This window comes from Mustela nigripes, chromosome 11, assembly GCF_022355385.1.
Source record: "Mustela nigripes isolate SB6536 chromosome 11, MUSNIG.SB6536, whole genome shotgun sequence".
In the NCBI taxonomy this organism is placed as follows: Eukaryota; Metazoa; Chordata; class Mammalia; order Carnivora; family Mustelidae; genus Mustela; species Mustela nigripes.
In genome coordinates, this window is record NC_081567.1 from 38,057,464 (window position 1) to 38,080,992 (window position 23,529).

The window sequence follows — 23,529 nt, forward strand, 5'->3', positions numbered from 1 at the left end:
TCCTCCAGAAGGACCACTCAGCCCCCACAAGTGCAGTCAGACCCCTCATCTGTCTGACAGCTTTGGCCTTCGGGACTGGCCACAGAGATGCCCCCCGACCTCCAGCAGGAACCCCTTCTCCAGTCCAGTCGGGCATCCATGCCCAGCCCCAGCCCACCTGAGCCTCACAGCTGGTGTGCCAGGCCACAACTGGGGGCCGTCACACTGCCCCGGTCCATCACTCGAGAGGATAAAGCCAGATGACACGAATGAGAAAACACCCTTTTTGGAAAGAACGTTGTTCTCGGAATTTCCAAAAGAGCATTGCACAGTCATTGTAGGGAAAATTCAAAACCCTGTCCCACTTCTCTTATTCTGGTTTTCGTTCTGATTTCGAGTTATGTGGGGGGAGGGACTCTATTCCTTTCTCAGCCTCAGAGCCTCTGAAACACCCCATAAACTATTTTCTTTTGACAAGTTTCATACCTAAAAAACAGAAGTTGCAAGACGAACACATTGTGGTCATACAGGTTGGGCCTAGCCTGACCGCGTCAGCACCCGGCCACATCTGGTCCCCTCTGTCGCTGGCTCCCGTCCCCATGATGGTGGAGGTGCCCCGTCCCAGCCCATCCCCCCGCATAAGCCCCGTGTCTCCTGAGAACAAGGACTTTTCCTGCGGTGACCCCAAGACAATGTTCACCTTGGGCAGGGAACCGGGCAATCCCCCCACCCAGCCCAGTGCACGCCCAAGGTCTGCCAGTCGTCCAAGCGAGGCCGGAGCCGCCGGGAGCCTTCAGCTGTCCTGTCCCTTCAACCCCATCACGGAGGGCGGTCCTGGCCCTTCGCGGCGGAGCACAGCCGCCTAGCAGGGTGTGTGCAATTGCCCGGTGGTGAGGGACGCCATGCCCCAGAGCCGCGCGTCCTCGTCAGCACAAGCCCCGGGAGGCCCAGGCGGTGCTCAGCCTGTCCTGGGCTCCGGGGGGCATCCGCGGGGCTTCCAAAATCCTACATGATTATAGAAGACATGATTTCTTCCCCTTCCCGCTTGTCGGTAACGTGCAGGCAGATGCCGAGACCGCGCACGGAGTCCGCACGCAGCGGACCTGCCCGGACGGTGGAGGACCCGCCTGCGACCGGTCGTTCCTCCCGCGCCGCCACCTGCTCCGGGAGGGACAGCCTGCCCGCCTTCCTCCCCCTTCCTCCTGTCCAGTCCTCGCGGATCCCGGCTCCATTCTCCGTTCTCGGGGACCCGGTCCCCGCTGGTCACCTGAGTGGCGGTGGAGCACCCTCCGCCCCAGACGGCACTGGGGCGCGGCACTACAACTCCCAGAAGGACCCCGCGCGCATGACCCCGCGCGGCCGCCGTTGTGCCTCAAGTGCGCAGGCCTCGCGGGTCACGTGGGCGCGGCGCGGGTCACGAGAACAAACACCCGGTCGCCGCGCTTCCCCCGCCGGGCCGTCTGCCGCGGATCATGGCTAACGTGTCTAAGAAGGTGTCGTGGTCCGGCCGCGACCTGGACGACGACGAGGCGGCGCCGCTGCTGCGGAGGACGGCGCGGCCCGGGGCGCGGGCCGGGGAGAGCACGCCGCTCTTGAACGGGGCTGGGCCGGCGGCCGCCCGTCAGGTGAGGCCGGTCCGCCGGGAGAGCCCCGGGCCCGCGCCTCAGTCTCCCCGCGCCGGGAGCCGGCCTCGCCGTGGCGGGCGTGGACCAGGTCCTCCGCGCCGCTCGCACTCGGGGGTCAGCGGCTCTGGCATGCGGAGGGTGGCTCCCTCGCCGGTGGCCTTGTGCCTGGCCGGTGCTGACCGGCGCGTCGGTGCTCCGATCGCCACCCGGTGAAGAGGAGGGGATGTGCCGCGGTCGGGCGCGGGAATGGGCCCGGGGTCGTCTTCCGCACGTGGCAGCGCTGGCCTCGGAATCGAGGCCCTGGGGCTCTGGGGTCCCGGAAGGGAGGAAGCTCGGGGCCGGGTGGCTGCGGGGCTCGAGGAGCAGGCCGAGCTCACCGTGACCCTGTGCTCCGAGCGCGCACGAGCTGCCGGCCGCCGGCTGCTCTCGGTAGTGCGGCGCTCTGCGGGCCCCTTCTCTGCACGCGTCCGTGCGGGGCGATCTTAGGGGTGGTGGGTGTCTCCACCGCGGTTTCCTCACCAGTTACGCGACGGGAGAGCGTGCAGACCCGCGCTCTAAGCAACAGGTCAGAGCGGTTGCGCCGCTCGGTGACTCGGGTTGCGGCTTTGCAAGCGTGCACGGGTGTTGTGTTGATTTTGAGTTAATGAGCTGTTTCTCTTTGTCGCTCGGTCTTACTCTGCTTTTGGTTGTTATTCTTGTTCCTTTTTTCTTCTCTGTCCATTAACCATTGGAACAGTCCTCAAAAAGCGGGAAGGAGGCAAACGTCAGGCCGTTTCTGTAGGGCTTATCCCCAGGTTGCCTCCCTCCCTTGGAAATGCATGAGCGTGAAAGTGCAGGTCTACTCTTTGAGTGGCATCTTGTTCGGAAATGCCCTCTGTTATCTACACTAGAAGTGACCTGAAATGGCTAATTTGGAGGGGAGGGCCTTAAGGGTGCTTTGTTATTTTTTCCTTCTAAAAGAAAGTAGCCTAGGGTCTATGAAAGGGAATCGTGAAACTGGCTTTAAGAGTCGACAGGGAAAGCGCTAGAAACATTGAGGTGGAATTTGGGTTTATCTCAGGACTGAACGTGTGTTTCCCACTTTGCAAGTTGACCAAAGGAGTTGGCTTTTTTTTTTTTTTTTTTAAGAAGAGTCTTTTGAACTCTTAAAAAAAATCGTTAAAAACTGTTTGCAAACTATTGCGCATTTGTGTTTAGTAACACCTGACTAGCTTCTCTTAAACAACTGAAAAAGAATTACTATGCACATACTGTGTGCCTGGCTGCCTGCAATTTACCCAGAACAGAGGTGCAAAAGCAGCTTCCTTCCTACTGGCTGCAGGCTCGTGGAGAAGCATGCCTGGTGCTCTGTGAAGACTGAGGGGCCCCAAGGGCAGGAGAGGTACCATCGGGGTCCAGTCTTGAGTGCAAGACGCACAGGCAGTCCGACAGGTGGGAAAGAATGGAGAGCGTCCATGGGATCCTCTGTGAGTTTGGAAAGTAGATCGGAGCAGGGAGAGAGGTAGGTCAGACCTGTAGGGGACAGCTCTTGGCTTTGAATCCAGCTTTCTCTCAGGGGGAGTCCTGCAGGAAGCTGGAGATTTCAGTCTTCAGGGATCATTCAGACTGATGGCAAGGGGGAAACCGCTACGCACCCCAGGAGGCAAGCCCCGCGGCCTCTGCTGCCTCAGGGTGACCCCCTGCAGGAAGGTGAATGTGTGTGCCGTTCTGAGCAGTGCCCGTCCCGGCTGGTGGATGGTGGCCACTCTGTGGATTAGTACCGGAGACAGCATGAAAGTGACGGTCTTTGGGTTATTGCTCACCAGGTGACCCCACTGGCAGCTGATGGGATTCCTTGATGCCAGCTTTCTTGTGGGGAAGGTGTGCTCTGGGCTCGCAGGGCAAGTTCAGAGTTGGGCTCGGGGGCACCCTAGCTCTGCGGCAGACAGTGGCCTGTGAGGTGCTGCCAGTCGGGGGCCATTGGAACCAAAAGGACACCCCGGACCAACAACCATCCTGTGGACACGTCCTAGTGACTCTGACGTGGGAGCTCATCTTGGCCACCTCCCGGCCCTTTGGGGTTTCTTGCCCGACACCCAGAGTGGGATGGTGGTGGCGTGGGCACAGCAGAGCCGGCCAGCCTCCTGAAGCTGTTGCTTGGGGAGGCATGTGCCGTGTGGCTGCCTGGCAGGCTGCTGAGTGCCCCACGGGGAGAAGCATGGCCCTGGGCAGGAGAGACCTGGCCGCCCTGAGCTAAGCCTCCACCTGCCCCGGAGCAGCTGTTCAGAGGCCCCTGTGGGCTGCTCTTCCCTTTGTCAGGCCCCTGGGCCCAACATGCTGGAGCAGGGGGTCATGGTGAGTTACCAGAGCGTCACTGCCATTCAGCCGCTGGGAGAGAGTGAGGTCAGCCAGCAAGTCATTGTCATGTGTGTGGGCAGCGGGAAGCGGAGCATTTCCAGAGCTTCTGCAGGGAATTCTCAGGCAGAAACAGACGCTCTGGAGGCGGAGGGTGGGATAGCCGTGGAGTTGGTGACTGTGGGACATTTCCAGGGCCCACGGCTTCGGGAAGCTCCTCCTGAGACACTTGGCAGCACGGGGTGGGGATAGGACTCTCAGGTTTAGAATCCGTTCTAAGGATCCAGCTTCTTTGGGAACTGGCTTACTTCTGTGTCCTGCCCATACAGCTGGGGCCCCAGACCGCAGCCTGGAGTGCCAGGGGCAGCAGAGGCGGCGCTCACGGGTGGCTCATCTGTCGTCCTCACTGGCCCCTCGAGCTGTGCTCTGCAGTAAGCAAGCACCCCATCTTCCTCCGAGGTGGCTCTTAGCACCGGGCTCAGCTCCTCCTGGAGGTCCCTCCTCGCTCTCTGCCCACCCATGGCCTCGCTGGTAGGGTTGGGGTGGGCTGCCTGAGGGCTGCCCAGGTCTGTGTCCCTCCTGCCTTTGGTTTCACCTGTGCGGGGTCAGTGAGAGCTGAGGGACAGGACTGGGCCCAGGCTTAGACTGAGGGTCCTGGGACTGCGCCCCCCCCCCCCCACAGCGCAGTCCTTCTCCTCACTGGGATGGGGTTCAGCCTGCAGGCCTCCTCATCAGCCTGACCTCACAGGCTTCCTCACGTTTGCAGTTACCCTGTTCATGGGCGTCTGTGTGCTTAGCCTGGAAGCCTGTGGCTGCTGGAGCCCCGTGTCCTCCGTGCTGAGCGTGGAGCCTGGTGGCTGCGGGAATACACACCAGTCCAGCGGGACAGGTCATGGCCTTGGGATTGTTTGTAAACTTGGTTTTACTGTGAGTGAGAACATACAACAGAATTCACCGCCATGACCAGCGCACAGCTCCCTGCACTCAGAGGCCTGCATGCTGTTGTGTAACTGTCCCGCCAGCTCCCTGGGGAACTGGGCCGCCTTGCACAACTGAAACTGTCCCCATGAAACACCCAGCACCCGCCCCTACCCAGGCCCTGGGGCCCACCCTTCTGCTTTCCCTCTCTGTAAACCTGACTGTTTTAGAAGTCTCACACTGTGGCATGTGTGTCTTTTTGTGACAGGTGGCTTTCTTCAACATAATGTGCCCGAGATTCGTCCCTGTTCCCCGTGGTAGCAGGTTGCAGAATTTCCTTCCTTTTCAAGGCCCTGCGACCTTCTGCTGCCCGGGTGGGCCCTGGCCAGTTTTCCCACTCATCTGTCAGGGGACGCTGGTGTCGTTTCCAGCCCTTGGCTGATGTGAGTCACATGGGTTCCCATGTCCAGGGGTTGGATCCCTGGGTCACGTGGTCATCCCATGTCTTTGAGGACATGCCAGGGGTCGGATCACTGGGGCACGTGGTCGTCCCACACTGCTCTCCACAGCTGCTGTGCCGCCGTGCACCCACCCAGCGTGCTTCCGGCCCCCTCCCTGGCTCACGCTGCGCTGGGGGCAGCATGTCCTTGTGGTTCGGCTGCTGGTGTCAAGTGTGTTTTCATGTGCTTATTGGCTGTGCGTGTGTCACCGTTGGAGATGTGTCTTCAGGTCCTCTGCCCACTGTTTCTTTTCTTTTCTTTTCTTTTTTTCCCCCCACTGTTTCTTACCAGGTTGTTTTGTTGACTTCAGTTCCTGACGTGAGGCAGGTGTTAACTCCTTTCGGGTGCGCGATCTGTAGTACGTTCTCCCGTACTACAAGAGGCACGGAACTCTCTTGTCCTGCCTCTAGGTCGCCCCTCCCGCACCCAACCTGCTCCCATTCCCCCGGGCCCGACGTTTTGAGGTCGGGTCAGTGCGGCTGCTCAGTGTGTAATTTGTGGGATTGGCCACTTTTCCTTGGCATCAGTCCCCAGAGCCTCTGTCTGGCCTCTTGTACGTGTTGTAGTTGGAGGAGCTGGTACGTGATCTAACCTGTGTTCAAGGGGAAGACACAGACACTTCGAGGAGATCACTGAGCTCTAAATCAGCTTGCTTCACCACAAAAGATATTTTCTGGAAGATGCACGTACAGCCCAAAGAGAGAAGCGGGGGCGGGGGGGAGAAGGGAGGGGCCGCCACCTCCCAGTCGAGGCATGCCCTCCTGGGGTGCCCCCCTGCCCTGCTGGCGTCCTCTGGTCAGGGGCTAAGGGCCTGTATCCCCTGAGCCAGTAAGTCTGTGCTGACTAGACTGTTCGTTTTTTTTTTCTTTTGGAAGATTTTATTTGTTAGCGAGAAAGAGAGCAGGGACAGAGGAAGAAGCAGGCTGCAGGTAGGGAGCCCTGTGTGGGACTCGATCCCAGGACCCTGGGATCATGACCTGAGTGGAAGGCAGATGCTTCGTTGACTGACAGGGGACAGGCATCCCCTGACCTGACCGTTCTTGTCACACCTCTCCCAAGGCTGCCGCGTGGCTCTTGGAAACTGCAGAGGCGAGAGGAGATGTGTGATGGGTCCTGACTTTGGGTCCCTTGTTGCGGAGGGGTGACGGTCCCATGTAACCGAGCTTCTTTCCTGGTCACTGGTGGGGGCGTTGGAAGTGACCAAACAGCCTTTCTCTATGGCTCCGTCTGCCGGTTCGGGGTGTGGATCCCGTCACACTGTCCACGTGGCCTGGCCTTGCTCAGTGGGGTCTGTCCATCTGTGCACCCTGTCTGGCTGGCCGGTCTGTGTGTACAGACATATCCCCGGGGATGTGCATTTGGTGTTGCTGTGGCTAAGCTGCGGGCTGGGTGGTGGCCCAGACCCCTTCCTGCTCACACGTGTCCTGTCAGTGGAGCGGAGGTGGCAGCCAGCTTGAGAACGGGGGTTCCTTGCGGGGCCGGCACGGTGGCCAGCAGGGATAGTTCTCCTGGAGTCGGTGGTTTGGGGACACTGTCGGTGTTCTTTTTTTTTTTTTTAAGATTTTATTTATTTATTTGACAGAGAGAGATCACAAGTAGGCAGAGAGGCAGGCAGAGAGAGAGGAGGAATCAGGCTCCCCGCCGAGCAGAGAGCCCGATGCGGGACTCGATCCCAGGACCCCGAGATCATGACCTGAGCCGAAGGCAGCGGCTTAACCAGCTGAGCCACTCAGGTGCCCCGACACTGTCGGTGTTCTTAAAGAGAAATGGGTTTCTCTCCGCCACCCCCGGTCGCTGGCTCTCGGTATGCGTGTGTGAAGGGCGCCCATCTGTGCGCGGGGAGCATGGCAATGCCCGTGTGCACACGCGGCTCAGAAGGCCCCCTGGTGGGGCAAGCATGTGCAGCCCGAGCCTGCGGACTGTGCATACTGCAGCGCCCTGCTTGGGCAGTTGGTACGTCAGGCGCGGCGAGAGGTCAGGCAAGAACACGTGCAGCGACACACGGGGATGCAAGTGCTGCCGTCACGGGGCTCCTGTTCCCACGTGAGGGGTCCAGCAGGGAGACCGGCGCTATGGGGTGCAGGGTGAGCTGACTGCTGAGCTGCTGGTGTGGCAGGAGGAGGGTCATCTGCTCCCGGCTGAACCCATGGGGCTGTGGTTCCGGGGGCCGGTGTGGGTGTCGCGGTCATGGAGGGCCGCAGGGTAAATGACGGGGCAGCCAGTTCCACCTGCGCTGCCGAGGAACCCCGGGTCGGGCTTCCATGCAGCATCTGGGATATACCGACCCCAATCGAAACAGGTTTCACGGCAACGCACACCTGCCGGGCGCCTGTGTTCTGCTTCCCAGGCCTCTGCCATGCGGTGCATGTGAGGACAGTCAAGTGCCTGCCTGTCTGTCCCCGGGGACTGACAGGAGTGTGGCTGTGTGTCTGGAGGGCCTGCCTGGAAGCCGGGGACGGCTCCCTGCCTGCCAGAGCCCCTCAGTCTCATGATGAGGGGACTCGGGAAGTGGCTTGGGTGGGGGAACCTGGGCGTGGGCGACCTTCCGATCTCATCCCCAGGGTTGGCAGGTGTCTGCCGTTTCGGCCGTGTCTTAGGCCAAGGTAATAGGGGGCCCTGTGGGGAAAAGAAGGCCTGGGCTCATGCAGAGTCTGGACTTGTCTGGGGTCCAGCACTGGTCACATGACCTGCGGCTGAGCACCTGCAATCTCTCTTCCAGTCGCCACGTTCAGCATTCTTCCGGGTTGGACAGATGAGCAACGTGGAGCTAGACGATGAGATGCTCGACCCGGTGAGTAGTGGATTCGCTCCACCCTGCAGCTCTCAGCCCCTGCCCACCCCCAGGAAGGTCACGGCCCGCTCTTGTGGAGGTGCCGAGCAGAGTGCAGGGGTAAACAGCAAACAGGAAGGCGATGGACAGCAAGCAAGGCAGTGTAGAGCTCGGGGACAGGTACAGGCAGCTCTGTCCGGAGCGAGGAGGCAGGTGTGGACAGTTCCGTGCAGAGTGGGAGGGCAGGTGTGGGCAGTCTCTGCAGAGCTGGGGGACAAAATGATGAGCAGACCGTGGGCGGGCCCCCAGAGCCTGGGCAACCAAGGAAGTTGGCTCTGAGGGTCTGTGTCCCCTGAGGCTGATCTACATGAGCAGAGATGGGGCAAGTGCATGCAGGAGGTTGCCCTGAGCCTGTCCTATGCAAATGGAGGAAGCAAGGCCAGAGGAGCCGGCAGCACGTGTGGGACAGGGGCCCTGAGTGGGCAGGAGGTGGGCTCTGGGGACAGGGATCTCAAGGGTCAGGGACCTTTAGATAGGGACCTTTGGACCTTTGTCCTCTTCTCCTGCCCCCGTGCCAAGCTGTGTGGTAGCTGGCAGGGAATGTTTCTTGAGCCTGCCCTGTTCTCCAGCCTTGCACTTGACTTCCTCCCCAGGGTTTTGCGGTTCTGACCTTCCCCCCCTCTGATGGCCAGTGACGGCCAGCTGATCTTTCCTGCACTGGTGGCCACGTGTATGTCTTCTTTGCAGCAACATCTCTTCACATCCTGTGCCACTCTAATCGCGTTGTTTGTATTTTTGTCGTTGGGTTACAAGAACTCTTTGTATATTAGACGCGTGTTGTTGGTCAGGTACGAAATCTGCAGACCCCGTCTTAGGGTGTCTTCTCGCTTTCTGACAGTGTTTTTGAAAGCACAGAGCCTATTTTATTTTATTTTTTAGAGAGTGGGAAGGTGCAGTAGGGGAGAGGGAGAGGGAGATGGAATCTGGAGCGGGTTCCAGGCCCATCGCAGAGCCTGACACAGGGCTTGATCCCACGACCCTGGGATCATGACCTGAGCCGAAATCAAGAGTAGGACACTCAGCCTTTGACTGTGGCTCCCAGGTGCCCCACAAAAGCTTTGATTGTAAGTACGTCAAGTTGTCTGTTGTGTTGTTGGTGCCGTGCTGTTGGCGTCGTGTTGAAGAAGCCACTGCCTAGCCCAAGATCATAAAGATTTTCTGTTTTCTTCTGAGAGTTCTCTGACTTTAGACCTTTGATCCATTCATTTTTCACCGATCTTGTGTTCAGTGGAGGAAAAAAGGTACGAGCTCATTCGCGTGTGGGTGTCTGGACTCTCAGGACCCTCTCTCTGAAAAACCAGTCTTTCCTAATGAGTCATCTAGGCACCGTCTTAGAGAACCAGTTGGCCATGAACACGAGGGTTTCTCTCGGGGCTCTGCTTCTCTTGCACTGATGCCCGTGTCTGTCCTTGTCCCCGGGCCATGCCCTCTGGAGGACTAGGTCTTTTGTGGTGAGTTTTGAAACTAGGAAGTGAGAGTCCTCCAGCTTTGTTTTCCTTTTGCCTTTTCTGTAAGATTTTATTTACTTATTTTGAGAGAGTGCATGAGCACAAGCAGGGGGAGTGGCAGGCAGAGGGAGAAGCAGACTCCCTGCTGGGCAAGGAGCCCGACACAGGGCTTGATCTCAGGACCCCGGGATCATGACTTGAGCTGAACACAGACGCTTCACCGGCTGAACCCCCCAGGTGCCCCTGTTCTCCTTTTTTAGGGTCGTTTTGGCTGCTCGAGACCCTGTGCATTTCCATGTAGTTTCAGGGCTGCCCGCCGCGGCTTCACTCCCAGTCTCCTGACAGAAGGACGCAGCATCCTTCCGTTCATTCTTGCCTCCCACTCCTCCCGGCAGCGCTCTGTGGTTGTCAGTGTACATGTGTTCCTTCGTCGAGTGTATCTGGGGAATACACTTCAGTTATTTTATTCTCGCTGCTTTTGTCACTGCAGTTCTCTGGATTTCCTTCCTGGCTGTGCTTGCAGGCGTGTGGAGAAGCCCGTGGGTTTGCGCACCAGCCTTCTGTCCTGCAGTCTTTTTGAGCACGTTATTCTGATAATTTCTTAGCGTATTTTTGGGGATTTTGTGTATGCGAGGTCATGTCATCTACCAATAGTGAGTTTCATTTCTTCCTTTCTGCTCTGGATGCCTGTTATCTCTTCTTGCCTCCCTGCCATGGTCGGAGCTCCAGGGCCATATGGAGCAGGCGGGGCCCGGGCAGGTGTCCTTGTCGTGTTCCTGATCTGAGGGGAGAAGCTTCTGTCTCTCACCGTTGACTGGGACGCTCGCCGTGGGGTTTTCCTGGACACCCTGATCAGGCTGAGGATATTCTTTCTGTTCTTACTCTGTTACGTATTCTTGTCTTGAAGGAGTGTTAGATATTTGTTAGATCAATTTTCTGAGTCTGTTGAGATGATCGTGAGGACTTTGTCCTTTATCCTGTCGCAGCAGTGTTGAGGGTTGTGAGTACCACACTGCAGATGCTGAACGTGTGGGTTTCCTTAGCAATTCGCTCTCCCGTCCTCTGCAGACAGCAGCTGGGTGTCCTACAGCTTAACTCAGTTCTGACACCATCTGCCAGGCATGAGTGCAGACCCCCTCCCCAGGCTGCCGGCCGGGTCCCACGAGACCGCCCCCATGTCCAGGCTGTCACCAGCTATAAGTCAGGGTTCCAGACCTCCTTGTCCAGCCATAATTTGCTAGAACGGCTCACAGAACTCAGGGAAACTGGTTCATTGTCAAGGACAGGACCCGGGAACAGCAGAAGGAAGACACCCACAGGGCGGGCGGGGTGTGGAAGGAGCACAGGGCTTCCAGGCCCTGCCCCCTGCCGGCACCCCTATGTGCCTGGAGGCTCCCATACCCCTTCCATTCTTAGGGGGCCTCGGGGCTGATGGGCTCCTCAGTCGTGGGTGATAGGCTCAGTCTCAGCCCCTCCCCCTCTGCAGAGGTCACGGGTCAGGGTGTGGAGCTGAGAATCTGCCCTCTGGTCAGCCTTGATCTCTCTGGCTGGCAGCCCCCACCGGTCCCTGAGCGCATAGAGAACACCCTCTAGAGAGGCCACAGGATTTCAGACGTGGGGGCAGCACCTGGGACACAGACCAGGAACATGTTTCCCACAGTTTCACAAACACCATGTCACTTGAGTTCTGGTGTGTAGCTGGGATGATCCTGACCTGCCCGTGGTGCCGCAGGGCATGGGCCTGCACTTGCAGCCTCCTGGCTTCGTGGGACACACAGACATGTGCCCCCCCGCCCCTTTTCCTTGCTCTGTTCCTGCATATGCTGGTTGTCAGGTGTGCGGCTCTGCTTCTTTCTTCTGCAGGAGACGGACCCCCCTCACCCTTTCCCCAAGGAGATCCCGCACAACGAGAAGCTGTTGTCCCTCAAGTACGAGGTGGGCCTTCTCCCTCGCCGCCCCTACCCCATGCAGACCCTCGCCCCCTCGCCCCTCCCCCTTCTGCCCCATGACCCAGGAGCACCGGGGTCAGCTGTGTGTCTTGTGTGCCTTCCTGCAGAGCTTGGACTACGACAACAGTGAGAACCAGCTGTTCCTGGAGGAGGAGAGGCGCATCAACCACACGGTGAGTCTGCGCTGGTGTCCTCACCATGCACCCTGCTCTCAGCTGCCCTCGTGCTGCCCCCTGGCCTGGGTGCAGCCCCCTCCCACCCCCTCTGGGGTCCTCCAGCCTCCGATCCTGGTTTGTGTCCTGGAGCCAGAGACGCCTAGGGACAGGGATGGGAGTGGGTGTGTTAGGTGGGTGTGATGGAGGAGGACAGGCAGTCGTCAGCTGGGTGCCTGCGCTATCAGCCACTGACTGTGAACTGGTGGGGAAGGTCCACCGCCTCTGAGATGTTGACCAGAGGCTGCCTTCCCTGGATGCGGGGTCCCGCACGCATTGCACTGGTGGTGGCCTGCAGAACCCCTGGGGCTGGACGCACCATGTCCAGAGGGGCCTGTGGTGGAGGTGCCTGCACCGTGCCTGTTTCTGATGGTTGCCCTCCCCGCAGGCCTTCCGGACGGTAGAGATGAAGCGCTGGGTCATCTGTGCCATGATTGGAATCCTCACGGGCCTCGTGGCCTGCTTCATTGACATCGTGGTAGAGAACGTGGCTGGCTTGAAGTACAAGGTCGTCAAGGACAGTATCCTTTGTCCGAAGTCCCTGGCAGAGAAGGCGGCGCGGGCTCCACCGGGTGGGGTTGTGCAGCTCTGAGCCGGCTAGCGGTGAGGCCTCCCTGCCAGGCACGTTTGCCATCCTCACGGGGGAGGCGTGGCTGCGTGGGGGCATCGGGGGCCAGGGTGGTGCTACGGGCCCAGGAGGGCAGCAGGCAGGCCAAGGGTGAAGCTGCCAGTCGTCCTTGATGAGCACCAGATATCGACAAGTTCACGGAGAGGGGCGGGCTTTCCTTCTCCCTTTTGCTGTGGGCCACGCTGAACTCCGCGTTCGTGCTCGTAGGCTCTGCAATCGTCGCCTTTGTGGAGGTACGGCTGCCAGGGGGCTCCTGTGGGAGGGAACCCTGAAGCCTGTGCCAGCAAGGTCCACGCGGCTACACTGGCAGGGCCTCTGGTGCAGACATTCCGTGTTCTGGCAAAGCAGAAGGCGGCGGGGCCTCAGCAGCAGGGCTGGTCTGGGTGGAAGGGAGCACCCCTTCCTGGACTTCTCCCAGAAGCCTCCATTCCTGTGGCCTGCCTCTCTCTTGGCTTCTCCCCTGCCATGAGTGTAGCATCCGGAAGCTCCTATCTGCAGTGCCCGTCCCCCACCCCTGGGACACTGGGCCTCTTTTCCGCTCAATTCCCGACCCCTCCCATGGCCTGCTCCCCGTTCCCCACCATCATCACTGCCTCTGGAATAAGAGGAAGCAGGAGAGGAACCCAGCTCCATGGGCAGCTGTCCTGTCCCGGGCACCGTGTGGCCCTGTCTGCTGGGACCCATGGGGGCTGTAGCACCGCCGTCGCTCGGCCTGCTCAGTGCTGATCTCTCTCCTTCCAGCCGGTCGCCGCTGGCAGCGGGATCCCCCAGATCAAGTGCTTCCTGAACGGGGTGAAGATCCCCCACGTGGTCCGGCTCAAGGTGAGGCCCGGAGGCCGCGCTGGGCGGGAGCTACGGTGGGTCCCCGAGCGCCTCTGGGACTTGGCCAGACCCTCCTTGTGCTGCCCATGAGCTTGGGTGTGCATTTCACGTAAACCTGCTTCAGAAGGGGCTAGAATTTTCTCTTACATACTGTAAATTAGGTACTTGTGCTTAAACGGGGCGGCAGCTGGGCTCACCAGCCGTGTGGAACGTGTCCGTATATTCTGCGTGGTAGTTAGTATCTCAAGGTCAGAATAGCTCTGTTGGAGTGGTAGGTACTCTTTCCGTGAGTTTTTTCCTGTTTTTGTAGTTTTCCTTAACGTTCTGCTTAATATTCTTGACAACGCCCTAATTCTGAAGAGATTGGGGCATCTAGGAGTGTGGTTCCTCCGTGGCCATCTCCAGGTGTCGGGTCGGCATGCCTCAGGCAGAGGCTTCTCTTGGCTCGTCCGGGGCGGGGTGCTCCCGGGGCCCTGGGCTGTGTCCCAGGGGTGGGGACCTGCAGTGGCAGCCTGAGGAGCAGGGCTTGTACCCGCCACATGCAGCGGGGTCCCCCTGGTGGGTGCAGGGTCAGCAAACACACCTGGGCTGTGTCTAGTGAAGCAGAAGCTGCTGCTTCCGGCTTTCAGGGGTGCACAACTTCTCGGGATGAGAGATTTGAAGGTTCGAGAAGAATCAGCCGGAGCCCCATGCCTAGGATGCCCATTGTGCGGCGGCCTTCCTGTGTGCCTGCCTTGTGTCGTGGTTCTGAGCTGGGCACTTGGTCGGATTGTGCTACACGCTCTCAGACTATACGCGGCCTTTCTTCAGAGACTTGACATGCCTTCCTTTGTGTTTAGACCCTCGTGATCAAAGTGTCCGGCGTGATCTTGTCCGTGGTGGGCGGACTGGCAGTGGGAAAGGTAACGGAACCCTGCTTGCTGCCGATGACCCGAGGCCACTTAGTTCTCTCAGAGCCACACTTGTCTGAGGGCGGCTATCCTGTGCTTCCAGGAGGGGCCGATGATTCACTCGGGCTCCGTCATTGCCGCTGGAATTTCCCAGGGGAGGTCGACGTCGCTGAAGCGAGATTTCAAGGTGCGTGGACCGCCCCAGTGTGCCCAGGACCACGGCCTTGCCCGCAGCCGTGCCAGAGGCACATGGGGCCTCGGAGGAGGTCAGGGCGGCTCATGTGACTAGTGAAGACCCTGCGCTTCCAAGATCTGTTTCACAGCAATTTGCCACGTTTCCTCCCAAAGTCACCAGCATCCTGACGGGTGTTGCACTGACTTTACACAGGAATTCAGATGTTTGCAGTCTTTACAGGACAGTCTTGGGTTTTCTTTTTGTTTTTTTTTTTTAAGTGTATTTATTTGAGAGAGACACGGCAAGAGAGGGAACACAAGCGGGGGAAGCAGGCTTCCCACTGAGCAGAGAGTCTGATGCGGGGCTCAATCCCAGGACCCCGGGATCATGACCTGAGCTGAAGGCAGACACTCAATGACTGAGCCCCCTAGGGACCCCCAGTCTTGTGTTTTTATATCAAGCACGTGTCTTCAGCATCTCTTCTGTTTGGTTTTAGTCTGGTGTTCCGTGGGGTTTTGAGGTGTCTGGTGGGTCTTAGGTGGTCTGTAAAGGTTCCCCAGTGTTGCGAGCCTCCTCCCTTGGCTGTTGGCCCATGAGGGCACCTATGGTTCTGTGGTGCCACGGCTGTTCTGTGGTCTTCATGAGTCCGCATGGGTGGACTGTCCTGAGAGCCCTCTCCCGTGGGCCTGGTGTCCCTGGTGCTTGCTGACCTTGCTGTGCTCTCAGGGGTGCCCGTGGGAAGGCTACTGAAGTGAGTCCCCGTGTCCCCCTGTTGCAGATCTTTGAGTACTTCCGCAGGGACACGGAGAAGCGGGACTTTGTCTCCGCGGGAGCTGCGGCCGGCGTGTCTGCTGCATTCGGAGCCCCCGTGGGTGAGGAGGGCGGCCCACACGGGGCAAGCCGTGGTACCTCCCGTGTGGGAGAGGGGTCTTGCTGTTTGCAGACTCTGGGGGAGGAGGAGGGTGCAGGCATGTGGCCCAACAGGCCTGGCGACTGCCTCTGCCTGTCTTGGTGCCCTGGGGTCACAGGCTCCTGGGGAGCACGTCAGGGCTGGGCTGCTTGCCGTTCCAGGTGGGGTCCTGTTCAGCTTGGAGGAGGGTGCCTCGTTCTGGAACCAGTTCCTGACGTGGAGAATAGTAAGTGCCTGCAAAGGGCCACTCCGTCAGGCAGTGCTGTCACCTGGCCTCCGTTCACTCGAGGGACGTCTGGCTCTTGGCCTGCACTGTGGTGCCTTCCCCTGGGGTCTCCAGTTGGCTGTGCTGGGAGCCGTGCTCCTATGGGGCTGCTGTGGCCGACTCTGCCCATCGCCCGACCTGAGCTGCTTGCTGTCCTCCCGCCTCGTGTGCTCCCCCGGCAGCCATGGGCCTTGTTCGCACCTTGTCGCCCCCTTCATGGGCCCACCCAGACCCCACCACCGCACATCTCGTCCCTCAGCTTCGTCACGGCTTGGCCCCAGCACACGCTCGCCCAGCCAGGGGGGGCCAGGCACCTCCTGGATGACGGGAGGGGAGGGTCCCCTCCCATCTCCCCAGCTCCCGGCCTTCCGGCCCCGGGGCCTCCCAACTCCCCCGCCTCAGGCATGCTTGGCTCTGACGGTGCCCATGTTCCTCTCTGCCCACAGTTCTTTGCTTCTATGATTTCCACGTTCACCCTGAATTTCGTTCTGAGCATTTACCATGGAAATATATGGGACCTGTCCAGCCCAGGGCTTATCAATTTTGGGAGATTTGACACAGAGGTAATACACTGTGCTCTCTTGTCGTCTTGCTTTCTCTGGCTGGGGTCATGGTCACACACTTGAGGTTCATCCTGAGAGTGTGGGCTTTTGGGGAACATTTGCTCTTCACTGCAGGGTTGAGCTCTTGGTTGTAAGTGCTGGGGGCCAGGAGGGGACGTAGGGAAGCTCACAGCTGACCTACCTGTGCAGGTCCGGAAGCCTGACACTGCTGGGGCCTCTGGGTGGTCTGCTGAGGCCACGGGCCCAGGGTGCTCATATGGTCGTGTCCACGGAGCAAGTGGGTGCTGTGCACTAGGACCCTGCTCCCATGGGCGCCGCACATAATGGACACAGCAGAGCCCTCGGGTCACTTGGGGTCACAAGATGTATTCCTGGGGTTCTTCCTCACTTGCTCACTTGTGCCCCCCTGACTGCTATTTGGCGAAAGCTCAGGCCGTCCCCACCTTCAGGTGGACGAAGACCCCGGCCGGGAGCAGGCAAAAGCCCTTAGAGGGAGCGTGGTGTGCTCGGAAGCGCCGTGCCTCTGTTCTGCGGACCCCTGTAGTCTGCATGAAAGTGTCGGATGGCCTGTGCGTGGGCCGATTGCGGGCCGTGTCCTTGCTCACGTCAGAGTGCAGAGGGCCGGCGGTGTTCCCACGGGCGCTTGTTCTCTCCTCCGCAGACAATGGTGTACACAATCCACGAAATTCCCATCTTCATCGCCATGGGCGTAGTGGGTAAGGGCTGTCCCATGAAGAACCGCTTCCCATCCCCCCTACTCAGGTGGGGGCGGAGACTTCCGGCGAGGTCAGTGTGTGGTGGGATCCGGGCCTGCCAGACCACAGGCCTGGCTCAGCTTTGACGCGGCTGGAGGGGGCTGTGGCCCCCACAGCCAGGGAGCTGTCCTCCCATGCTCTGCCCTGTGCACGCACCCCTGGGAGGGAGCCCACAGCCGGAAGACTGGAGCTCTCCCCCTGCTGGAGAAGCCCCTTGGTGGGTGACCTTCTACAGTAGAATGAGCTCTGGACAGCACTTCTCACTCTGAAAAACCTCCTGCCCCCTGAAGGAAGGCAAAGCTTTTGAGAAATCCACTTGTGCGTGTGCTGGGCTATGCTGACATACAGCACACAGACGCACAGACCCTGTCCTCCTGTCCTTTCTCCTGTGTCCCTTACTCCTGTTGCCTCCTGGTCCTAGGTGGTATTCTTGGCGCCGTGTTCAATGCCTTGAATTACTGGCTGACAATGTTTCGAATCAGGTGAGAAGCCTTTGTTTTGTTCCCCCCGGGGTTTTCGAAATGGGCGTGTTGTGGGCTCTGTGCCCGTGGGGTTGCATGGAAGGCCACATGCTGACAGCCCTCCTTGTCAGTGGTTCATGTCTCGGGAGGCCTGGGAAGCCCTGAGCCAGGGGACACTCAGGCCTGGAGAGCAGTTCTGGGAGGTTTCGGGTTTCTCAAAATCTTTGGGTAGGCTCTGGGCTTGAGGAGGCACTTCTGCCTTCTTGTTCTCTTGCCTGGACTTAAAATGCTGTTGGCGGCGCCCAGGAGATGACCCGGTGACTGTGTGCTCTGCATCACCCTCTGTCACCCCATCCTGTCCTGTGACGAGCTCTCCTGAGACACGGACTCCAGGTGCCACCACAGCTGTTCAGCTGTGCAGCTGTCCTGAGGCCGGTCCATCCTGCTGTTTGCTCTAGGTACATCCACCGGCCCTGCCTCCAGGTGATCGAGGCCATGCTGGTGGCCGCAGTGACGGCCACGGTCGCCTTCGTGCTGATTTACTCATCCCGAGACTGCCAGCCCTTGCAGGGGAGCTCTGTGTCCTACCCGCTCCAGGTAGGAGGCCCAGGTCCAGTGGGTGGGTCTGTCAGGCGGGATGGGGCCAGAGGGTGGCCAGAAGCTGAAATCTGGCTCAAGTGGGCTTCCTGGGCCTGCTAAGCATCAGGAGAGCAGAAGTTACACTGGGTGGGTTCTCCCTGGTACTCCTCCCAGATTAGCATTCCTCCCGGGCCACACGGGGACTTCAGAATGGGGGACGGGGGGGGTGTTATAGGTGTGGACCCGAGAAGCCCCAAACATGCACAGACCTGCCACAGCATGGCCACAGCATGGCCACAGCATGGCCACGGCCCACCTGGCAAACTGACCAGCAAAATGGGGTTTGTCCGTAAGTGGGTGTGTTTGGCTGTGGAAAGAGCCGATGCTCTGATACGCCAGGCCGTGGCTGAAGCTCAGAAGCACCTTGGACATGGGCCAGACAGAACGGCCCGAGTGCGTGTGATGCTCTGTGTGCAAGATGCCCAGAACTGGCAAAGCCACAGAGGCCGGGCAGATGTTTGATGTCCAGGGCTGGGGGGTACCTAGGGGTCACAGAACCCGCCTTGCTCAGCCTGAGAGGACTCAGCCCGCTGGCTCCAGGGCTCAGGTGCCGGCTGCGGAGCCCCAGAGACCCCGCGTGCCCCAGCAACAGACTCCCTGTCCGGCCAGGCTCCTGTGGACTGGCCCCGCAGGCTGGACCTGCCTCTGGAGCCCTCGCCGTCCCTGGGCCTGGCTCTTGGCGTCCTGCCTCTCTGAGGCCACAACCTGAGCCAACCGTCACATCGTGGACACCAGGACCAGTCCACCCACTGGACGTTCTCTTTCCTGACCTCGCAGCTCTTCTGTGCAGACGGCGAGTACAACTCCATGGCCGCCGCCTTCTTCAACACCCCGGAGAAGAGCGTGGTCAGCCTCTTCCACGACCCCCCAGGTGCGTGCCTGAGCTCCATGCCATCAGCCACATGGGGGGTCTTGGCCCCTCCAGGCTGGTCTGAGACCGACATGCAGTCCCTGGGCCTGAGGGTTCCCTTCCAGCCAGTGTGCCCCAAGGGCAGAGGTCAACACCCTTGCCGTTGTGGCGGGTGCGCTGGCGAAGGGGGTGGGAGCTCGGGTAGGCCAGGGCCTTCCCCTCCTAGAGGGCAGCTGCTGTCTCCGTCGGTGACGATGTTCCTGTCTCCCACCGAGTTTCCCTCTGGGAGTTGCTTGCATGGGCGGCCTCCAGCCCAGTGACACTCACTGGCCACTGCGTCTCCTTTCTAAGTGACCTCCACCCCAACCATGGGGCTCAGACTCACGCTCCCCCAACTGACCTGGCCGCGTGCCCCCAGCTGCACTCATTTTTAATTAAAAAAACAGGTTGTCAAGTGTAGAGCGCTCCTTTTCAGCGCGTCTGCCATGGTGCTGCTGTGCGCAGTGGCTCGCCTCCGCCCATGGCACCAGGCCCACGAGGGTGGCTGCTGTGTGCACCTGTGGAAGCCAGCAAGTGGTCATTCTACGACATCATTTCACCTTTTCCGTTTGGGGCTCTTTTAGGCCATCTCTAATTGCTCCCTGCTGTGAACAGGGTCACTGAGAACTTTCTAGTTTGTCTCTGTACACGCGCAGCAGGTCCATGCGATTTAGCGGGAAGGTTTAAACACGGGGTGAGGCTGAGCCCTTGGTGCCCTGGGCCAGGCTGTTGGGTAGACAGCAGTTTCCTGGACTGGGTGGTCCCAGGTTTGAGTGGGTTTCTTTTGGTGCCTGGAAGTGTCTGCCCTAGATTGATGCCTGGCGGTCTACCTCCCCTGGTGTCCAGGGGTCCACACGTCCTTCCCTTGGCCTCAGGTCAGCCCCACCTGCCAGGCCCTGTCCTCTTGCCTCAGGGACTAGGCCTCCAAGATTCTCACTGTGGCCCCTGAGGATGGGGCTACTTGGGGGAAGCGGACTGGGCAGCTGGGCATGGTGACCATGTTCCAGGTGAATCCACGAGGCAGGTCCTAGCCAGACCCCTCTCCCCTAGGCTCCTACAACCCCATGACGCTCGGCCTTTTCACCCTGGTCTACTTCTTCCTGGCCTGCTGGACCTATGGGCTGACGGTGTCCGCCGGTGTCTTCATCCCATCGCTGCTCATCGGGGCCGCCTGGGGCCGGCTCTTTGGCATTTCACTGTCCTACGTTACAGGGGCTGCGGTGAGTGTGGGCTTTTCCACGCTCCAGGCCTGGGATCCAGGGCTTTCCGTGCAAGGGGACAGGTGCATCTGAGCCCCTGGTCTTTCGGCGTGGCCTCGAGTTTTCTGGCCGCTGGTGTTTGACCGAGACTGCCATCTGCAGACATGGTGCTAGAAGCATGGACCGGGGAGATACTCGGTGTGACTTGAGTGTGTGACCCAGGCGCGTTTGCCCGTCCCCTGGGGGCTAGCCTTTCTTTTTGTGTATCTTCCTTTCTTACTTCAGTCTTTGAAATAAGATTTTTAAAACCGCTGGAGGAGTCGGAGTGGGTCCCCATTGCCCGCCTGCTCCCTTTTCTAGGTCTCGCCATGCCTGTGTCATGTTTCCTCCCAGGCGTGGCTCCGATTTTCCTTTCTCAGTTGAGGGGTGATTCACGTACTGTCAGGCCTCCTGCCGTGGAAGCGTGCAGCTCGGGGGCTCTCCCCGTGCGATGGTGGTCTGCGTCACGTGTCTAGCGTCATGCCTGTGTTCCTGGTGCAGTCGCTGCCGTACCCAGCCCCTACAGCTGCTTGCCTGCCTTCTGTCTCCACGGGTTTGCTTGTCAAGGGCGTTTCCTGAGAGGAGTTGCACAGCGTGGCCAGTATGTGGCTTCACTGCTGCTGGTCCACGCTGGGCCCTCTCTCTGCACATGGGGACTCTGCCGGCCTCCCTGCACACACCTGCCCTGCTTCCTTCCTTGGCACGTGGAATGCGGGCTCCTGCCGTAGCTGCCGAGTTGTCCCGTATGTGCGTGTGGCCCAGATCCTTCAGGGCCTCCTGAGCGGGGTACCCCCAGGGGGTTTCCAGGCTTCTGTTGCCATAGGTGCTACTGCAGACCACATTACCTGTGTGTGTGGATGTAGGAGTTTCTTCTAGGGTTGGTGTTGCTGGGCCCAGGGCCCGCCGCGGGGGAGTCACGTATCTCAGTGGGCTTGAGAAGGGGGCTGCCATCCCTCTGACAGCTCCTCTGTCATCCCCACAGATCTGGGCAGACCCTGGAAAATATGCCCTCATGGGAGCAGCTGCCCAGCTGGGTGAGTCCTGGCCACCCCGTGGGTGTCCCAAGGTCAGGAGGGGGCGCCTTCTCCCTGGGGAACGGAGGGCCGCGAGTCCACCCTGTGGCATGCAGGGTTGCTGTCCCCACTCTGCAGCCTGCAGGACCAGACCACCGGGGCGAGTGGGTGGGGTGCCGGCATGGACACTGGGAGATGAGGGGGTTTGCACGGAGCAGCCTCTGTGGCTGCAGCCTCCTCTGATGACCTCCCTGGGCAGGTGGGATTGTGAGGATGACCCTCAGCCTGACTGTCATCATGATGGAGGCCACCAGCAACGTGACGTATGGCTTCCCCATCATGCTGGTCCTGATGACCGCCAAGATTGTGGGCGACATCTTCATCGAGGTGTGGCATATGGGAGGAGGCCTGCCTGCCTCCTCCCCTGCTCTGTGCGCCCCCACCCACCCCCAGCGGGGAGCCTGAGACTGGGGTCTGGGAGGTGGGCAGCGGAGGGGTGGAAGGGGCCCTCCGCTGGTCTCAGCGCCGCCCACCCCCCCTCAGGGCCTGTACGACATGCACATCCAGCTGCAGAGCGTGCCTTTCCTGCATTGGGAGGCCCCTGTCACCTCTCACTCGCTCACCGCCAGGTATGGCCAGCAGGGTTCAGTGGACAGCAGACATTCCTGGGAGGTTGGGGAGGGTGCACCGGTGTCTGGATGTCCGGGTGGCGGGCCCCCTGGCTCCTCGTCCCCGGTTTCCTGTGTCTGGCAGCTTCCTGCCTGTCGAGCCTCCGTCTGGGCGAGGAGAGGATATTAGTCATGTGGTCGCTTGCGGCAAGGCCACAGCAGACACTCTTGCCCAGGGAGGTGATGAGCACACCGGTCACCTGCCTGCGGAGGAGGGAGAAGGTGGGCGTCATTGTGGACATTCTCAGCAACACAGCGTCCAATCACAACGGGTTTCCTGTGGTGGAATTTGCTGGCGACAACCAGGTACCTGGGGCCCCCGGGTGCAGGTGGTTGTCCGGCCCATACATGTGCGTGGCCTCAGCTTTGGCACATGGAGTGGAAACCCTGTGTGGGCCCATGGATCTCACGTCCACCAGCTGCAAAGGAATGGGGTCCTGTGGCTAGGAGACCGCGGCCTGGGAGCTGCTGACTGCCGGTCAGGGCTGCCGGCACCCACGCGTTTTGGGGTCTGACTCCACGCTGTGCCGTCAGCCAGGGCGTTGGGGCAGTGACATGTGTCGGAAGCGGTGCGGACAGATGTGGGCGGGTGGCGGGGTGGGTCTCACCACGGCCTCTTGCCGCCCCAGCCTCTGGGCAGCAGTGAGCAAGTGCGGGCAAAGTGCCCGCAGCACGCCGGCTCCAGAGCAGCCACGCGTTGAGGGGAGCCTGGTGGGGTTTCCCGCAGTGGACGTCTGCGATCACAGCAGGGAGCCCTCGTGGCTGGAAGGGTTTCAGTCTTGGCTCCTCACAGACGAGGTCTCTTTCCACAGCCGGCCCGGCTGCAGGGCTTGATCCTGCGCTCCCAGCTCATCGTCCTCCTGAAGCACAAGGTAGCTGCTGGCCACTCGGGGGGTTGGGGGCCGAGGGGGTGGTGGCTCGTGGCTCTGACGCCCGCCGCTGCAGGTATTCGTGGAGCGCTCCAGCATGGGCCTGGTGCGGCGGCGGCTGAGGCTGAAGGACTTCCGAGACGCCTACCCACGCTTCCCGCCCATCCAGTCCATCCACGTGTCGCAGGACGAGCGCGAGTGCACCATGGACCTCTCGGAGTTCATGAACCCCTCGCCCTACACGGTGCCCCAGGTACTGCCACAGGCCGTGGCCGGGGATGGGTGGCTTGGGCACGTGGCTGTGGGGCAGGGGCAGGGGAGGGGGCCACCAGCGGCCCCAGGCTCTGTCGGAGGTGCCACCCTTCTCGGATGGGACCAGCAGGGGTTGCTCAGCAGCGTGCCTGCCCCCTTTGCAGGACGCGTCCCTCCCGCGCGTGTTCAAGCTGTTCCGGGCTCTCGGCCTCCGGCACCTGGTGGTAGTGGACAACTGCAACCAGGTGAGTAGCCGCAGTATCCTGGCTGCCCTGGTCGCACTTGGGCGCGTGGCTGTGGGGCAGGGGCAGGGGAGGGGGCCACGGGATCTGCTCTCAGCCCCTGGACGGGGGGTGGGTGGGTGGGGGGTTGTGCAAGGCTCAATACCCAGACCGGCCAGGTGTCTGACCCTGGGGCTCCCCCTCATGGTGCTGCCCCCTGCAGGGCATGGGGCTGGGTTTCCACGACTGCAAGAGACTGCTGCCAGCCCCTGCCCCGGCTTTGCTCCCGCAGGTGGTTGGACTGGTGACCAGGAAGGACCTGGCCAGGTACCGCCTCGGGAGGGGGGGCCTGGAGGAGCTGGCCCTGGCCCAGACGTGAGCCCCGCCCCCCACGCCCCCTCGCTCCCTGGGGCAGCGGTGGATGCGGCATCCCCCAGTGTTCGGGGCACGCGTGTGTCTGTGTGTCTGTGCGCGTG

General features: G+C 60.5%; 1 protein-coding gene across 1 annotated transcript; it reads left to right on the forward strand.

The window, feature by feature from the left end:
- Positions 1–1,384: 1,384 nt before the first annotated feature.
- CLCN7 (chloride voltage-gated channel 7) lies at positions 1,385–23,517 on the forward strand. Its single transcript, XM_059415728.1, has 25 exons — positions 1,385–1,604; positions 8,076–8,147; positions 11,498–11,569; positions 11,691–11,756; positions 12,184–12,316; positions 12,547–12,656; positions 13,165–13,245; positions 14,085–14,147; positions 14,239–14,322; positions 15,089–15,182; positions 15,382–15,446; positions 15,932–16,048; positions 16,710–16,764; positions 17,225–17,285; positions 17,723–17,861; positions 18,681–18,774; positions 19,843–20,012; positions 21,013–21,064; positions 21,303–21,430; positions 21,587–21,672; positions 21,888–22,017; positions 22,524–22,583; positions 22,657–22,833; positions 22,997–23,077; positions 23,346–23,517. The coding sequence occupies exons 1-25, from the start codon at positions 1,452–1,454 to the stop codon at positions 23,430–23,432; spliced, it is 2,430 nt and encodes an 809-aa protein (XP_059271711.1). The 5' UTR covers positions 1,385–1,451; the 3' UTR covers positions 23,433–23,517.
- Positions 23,518–23,529: the final 12 nt, after the last annotated feature.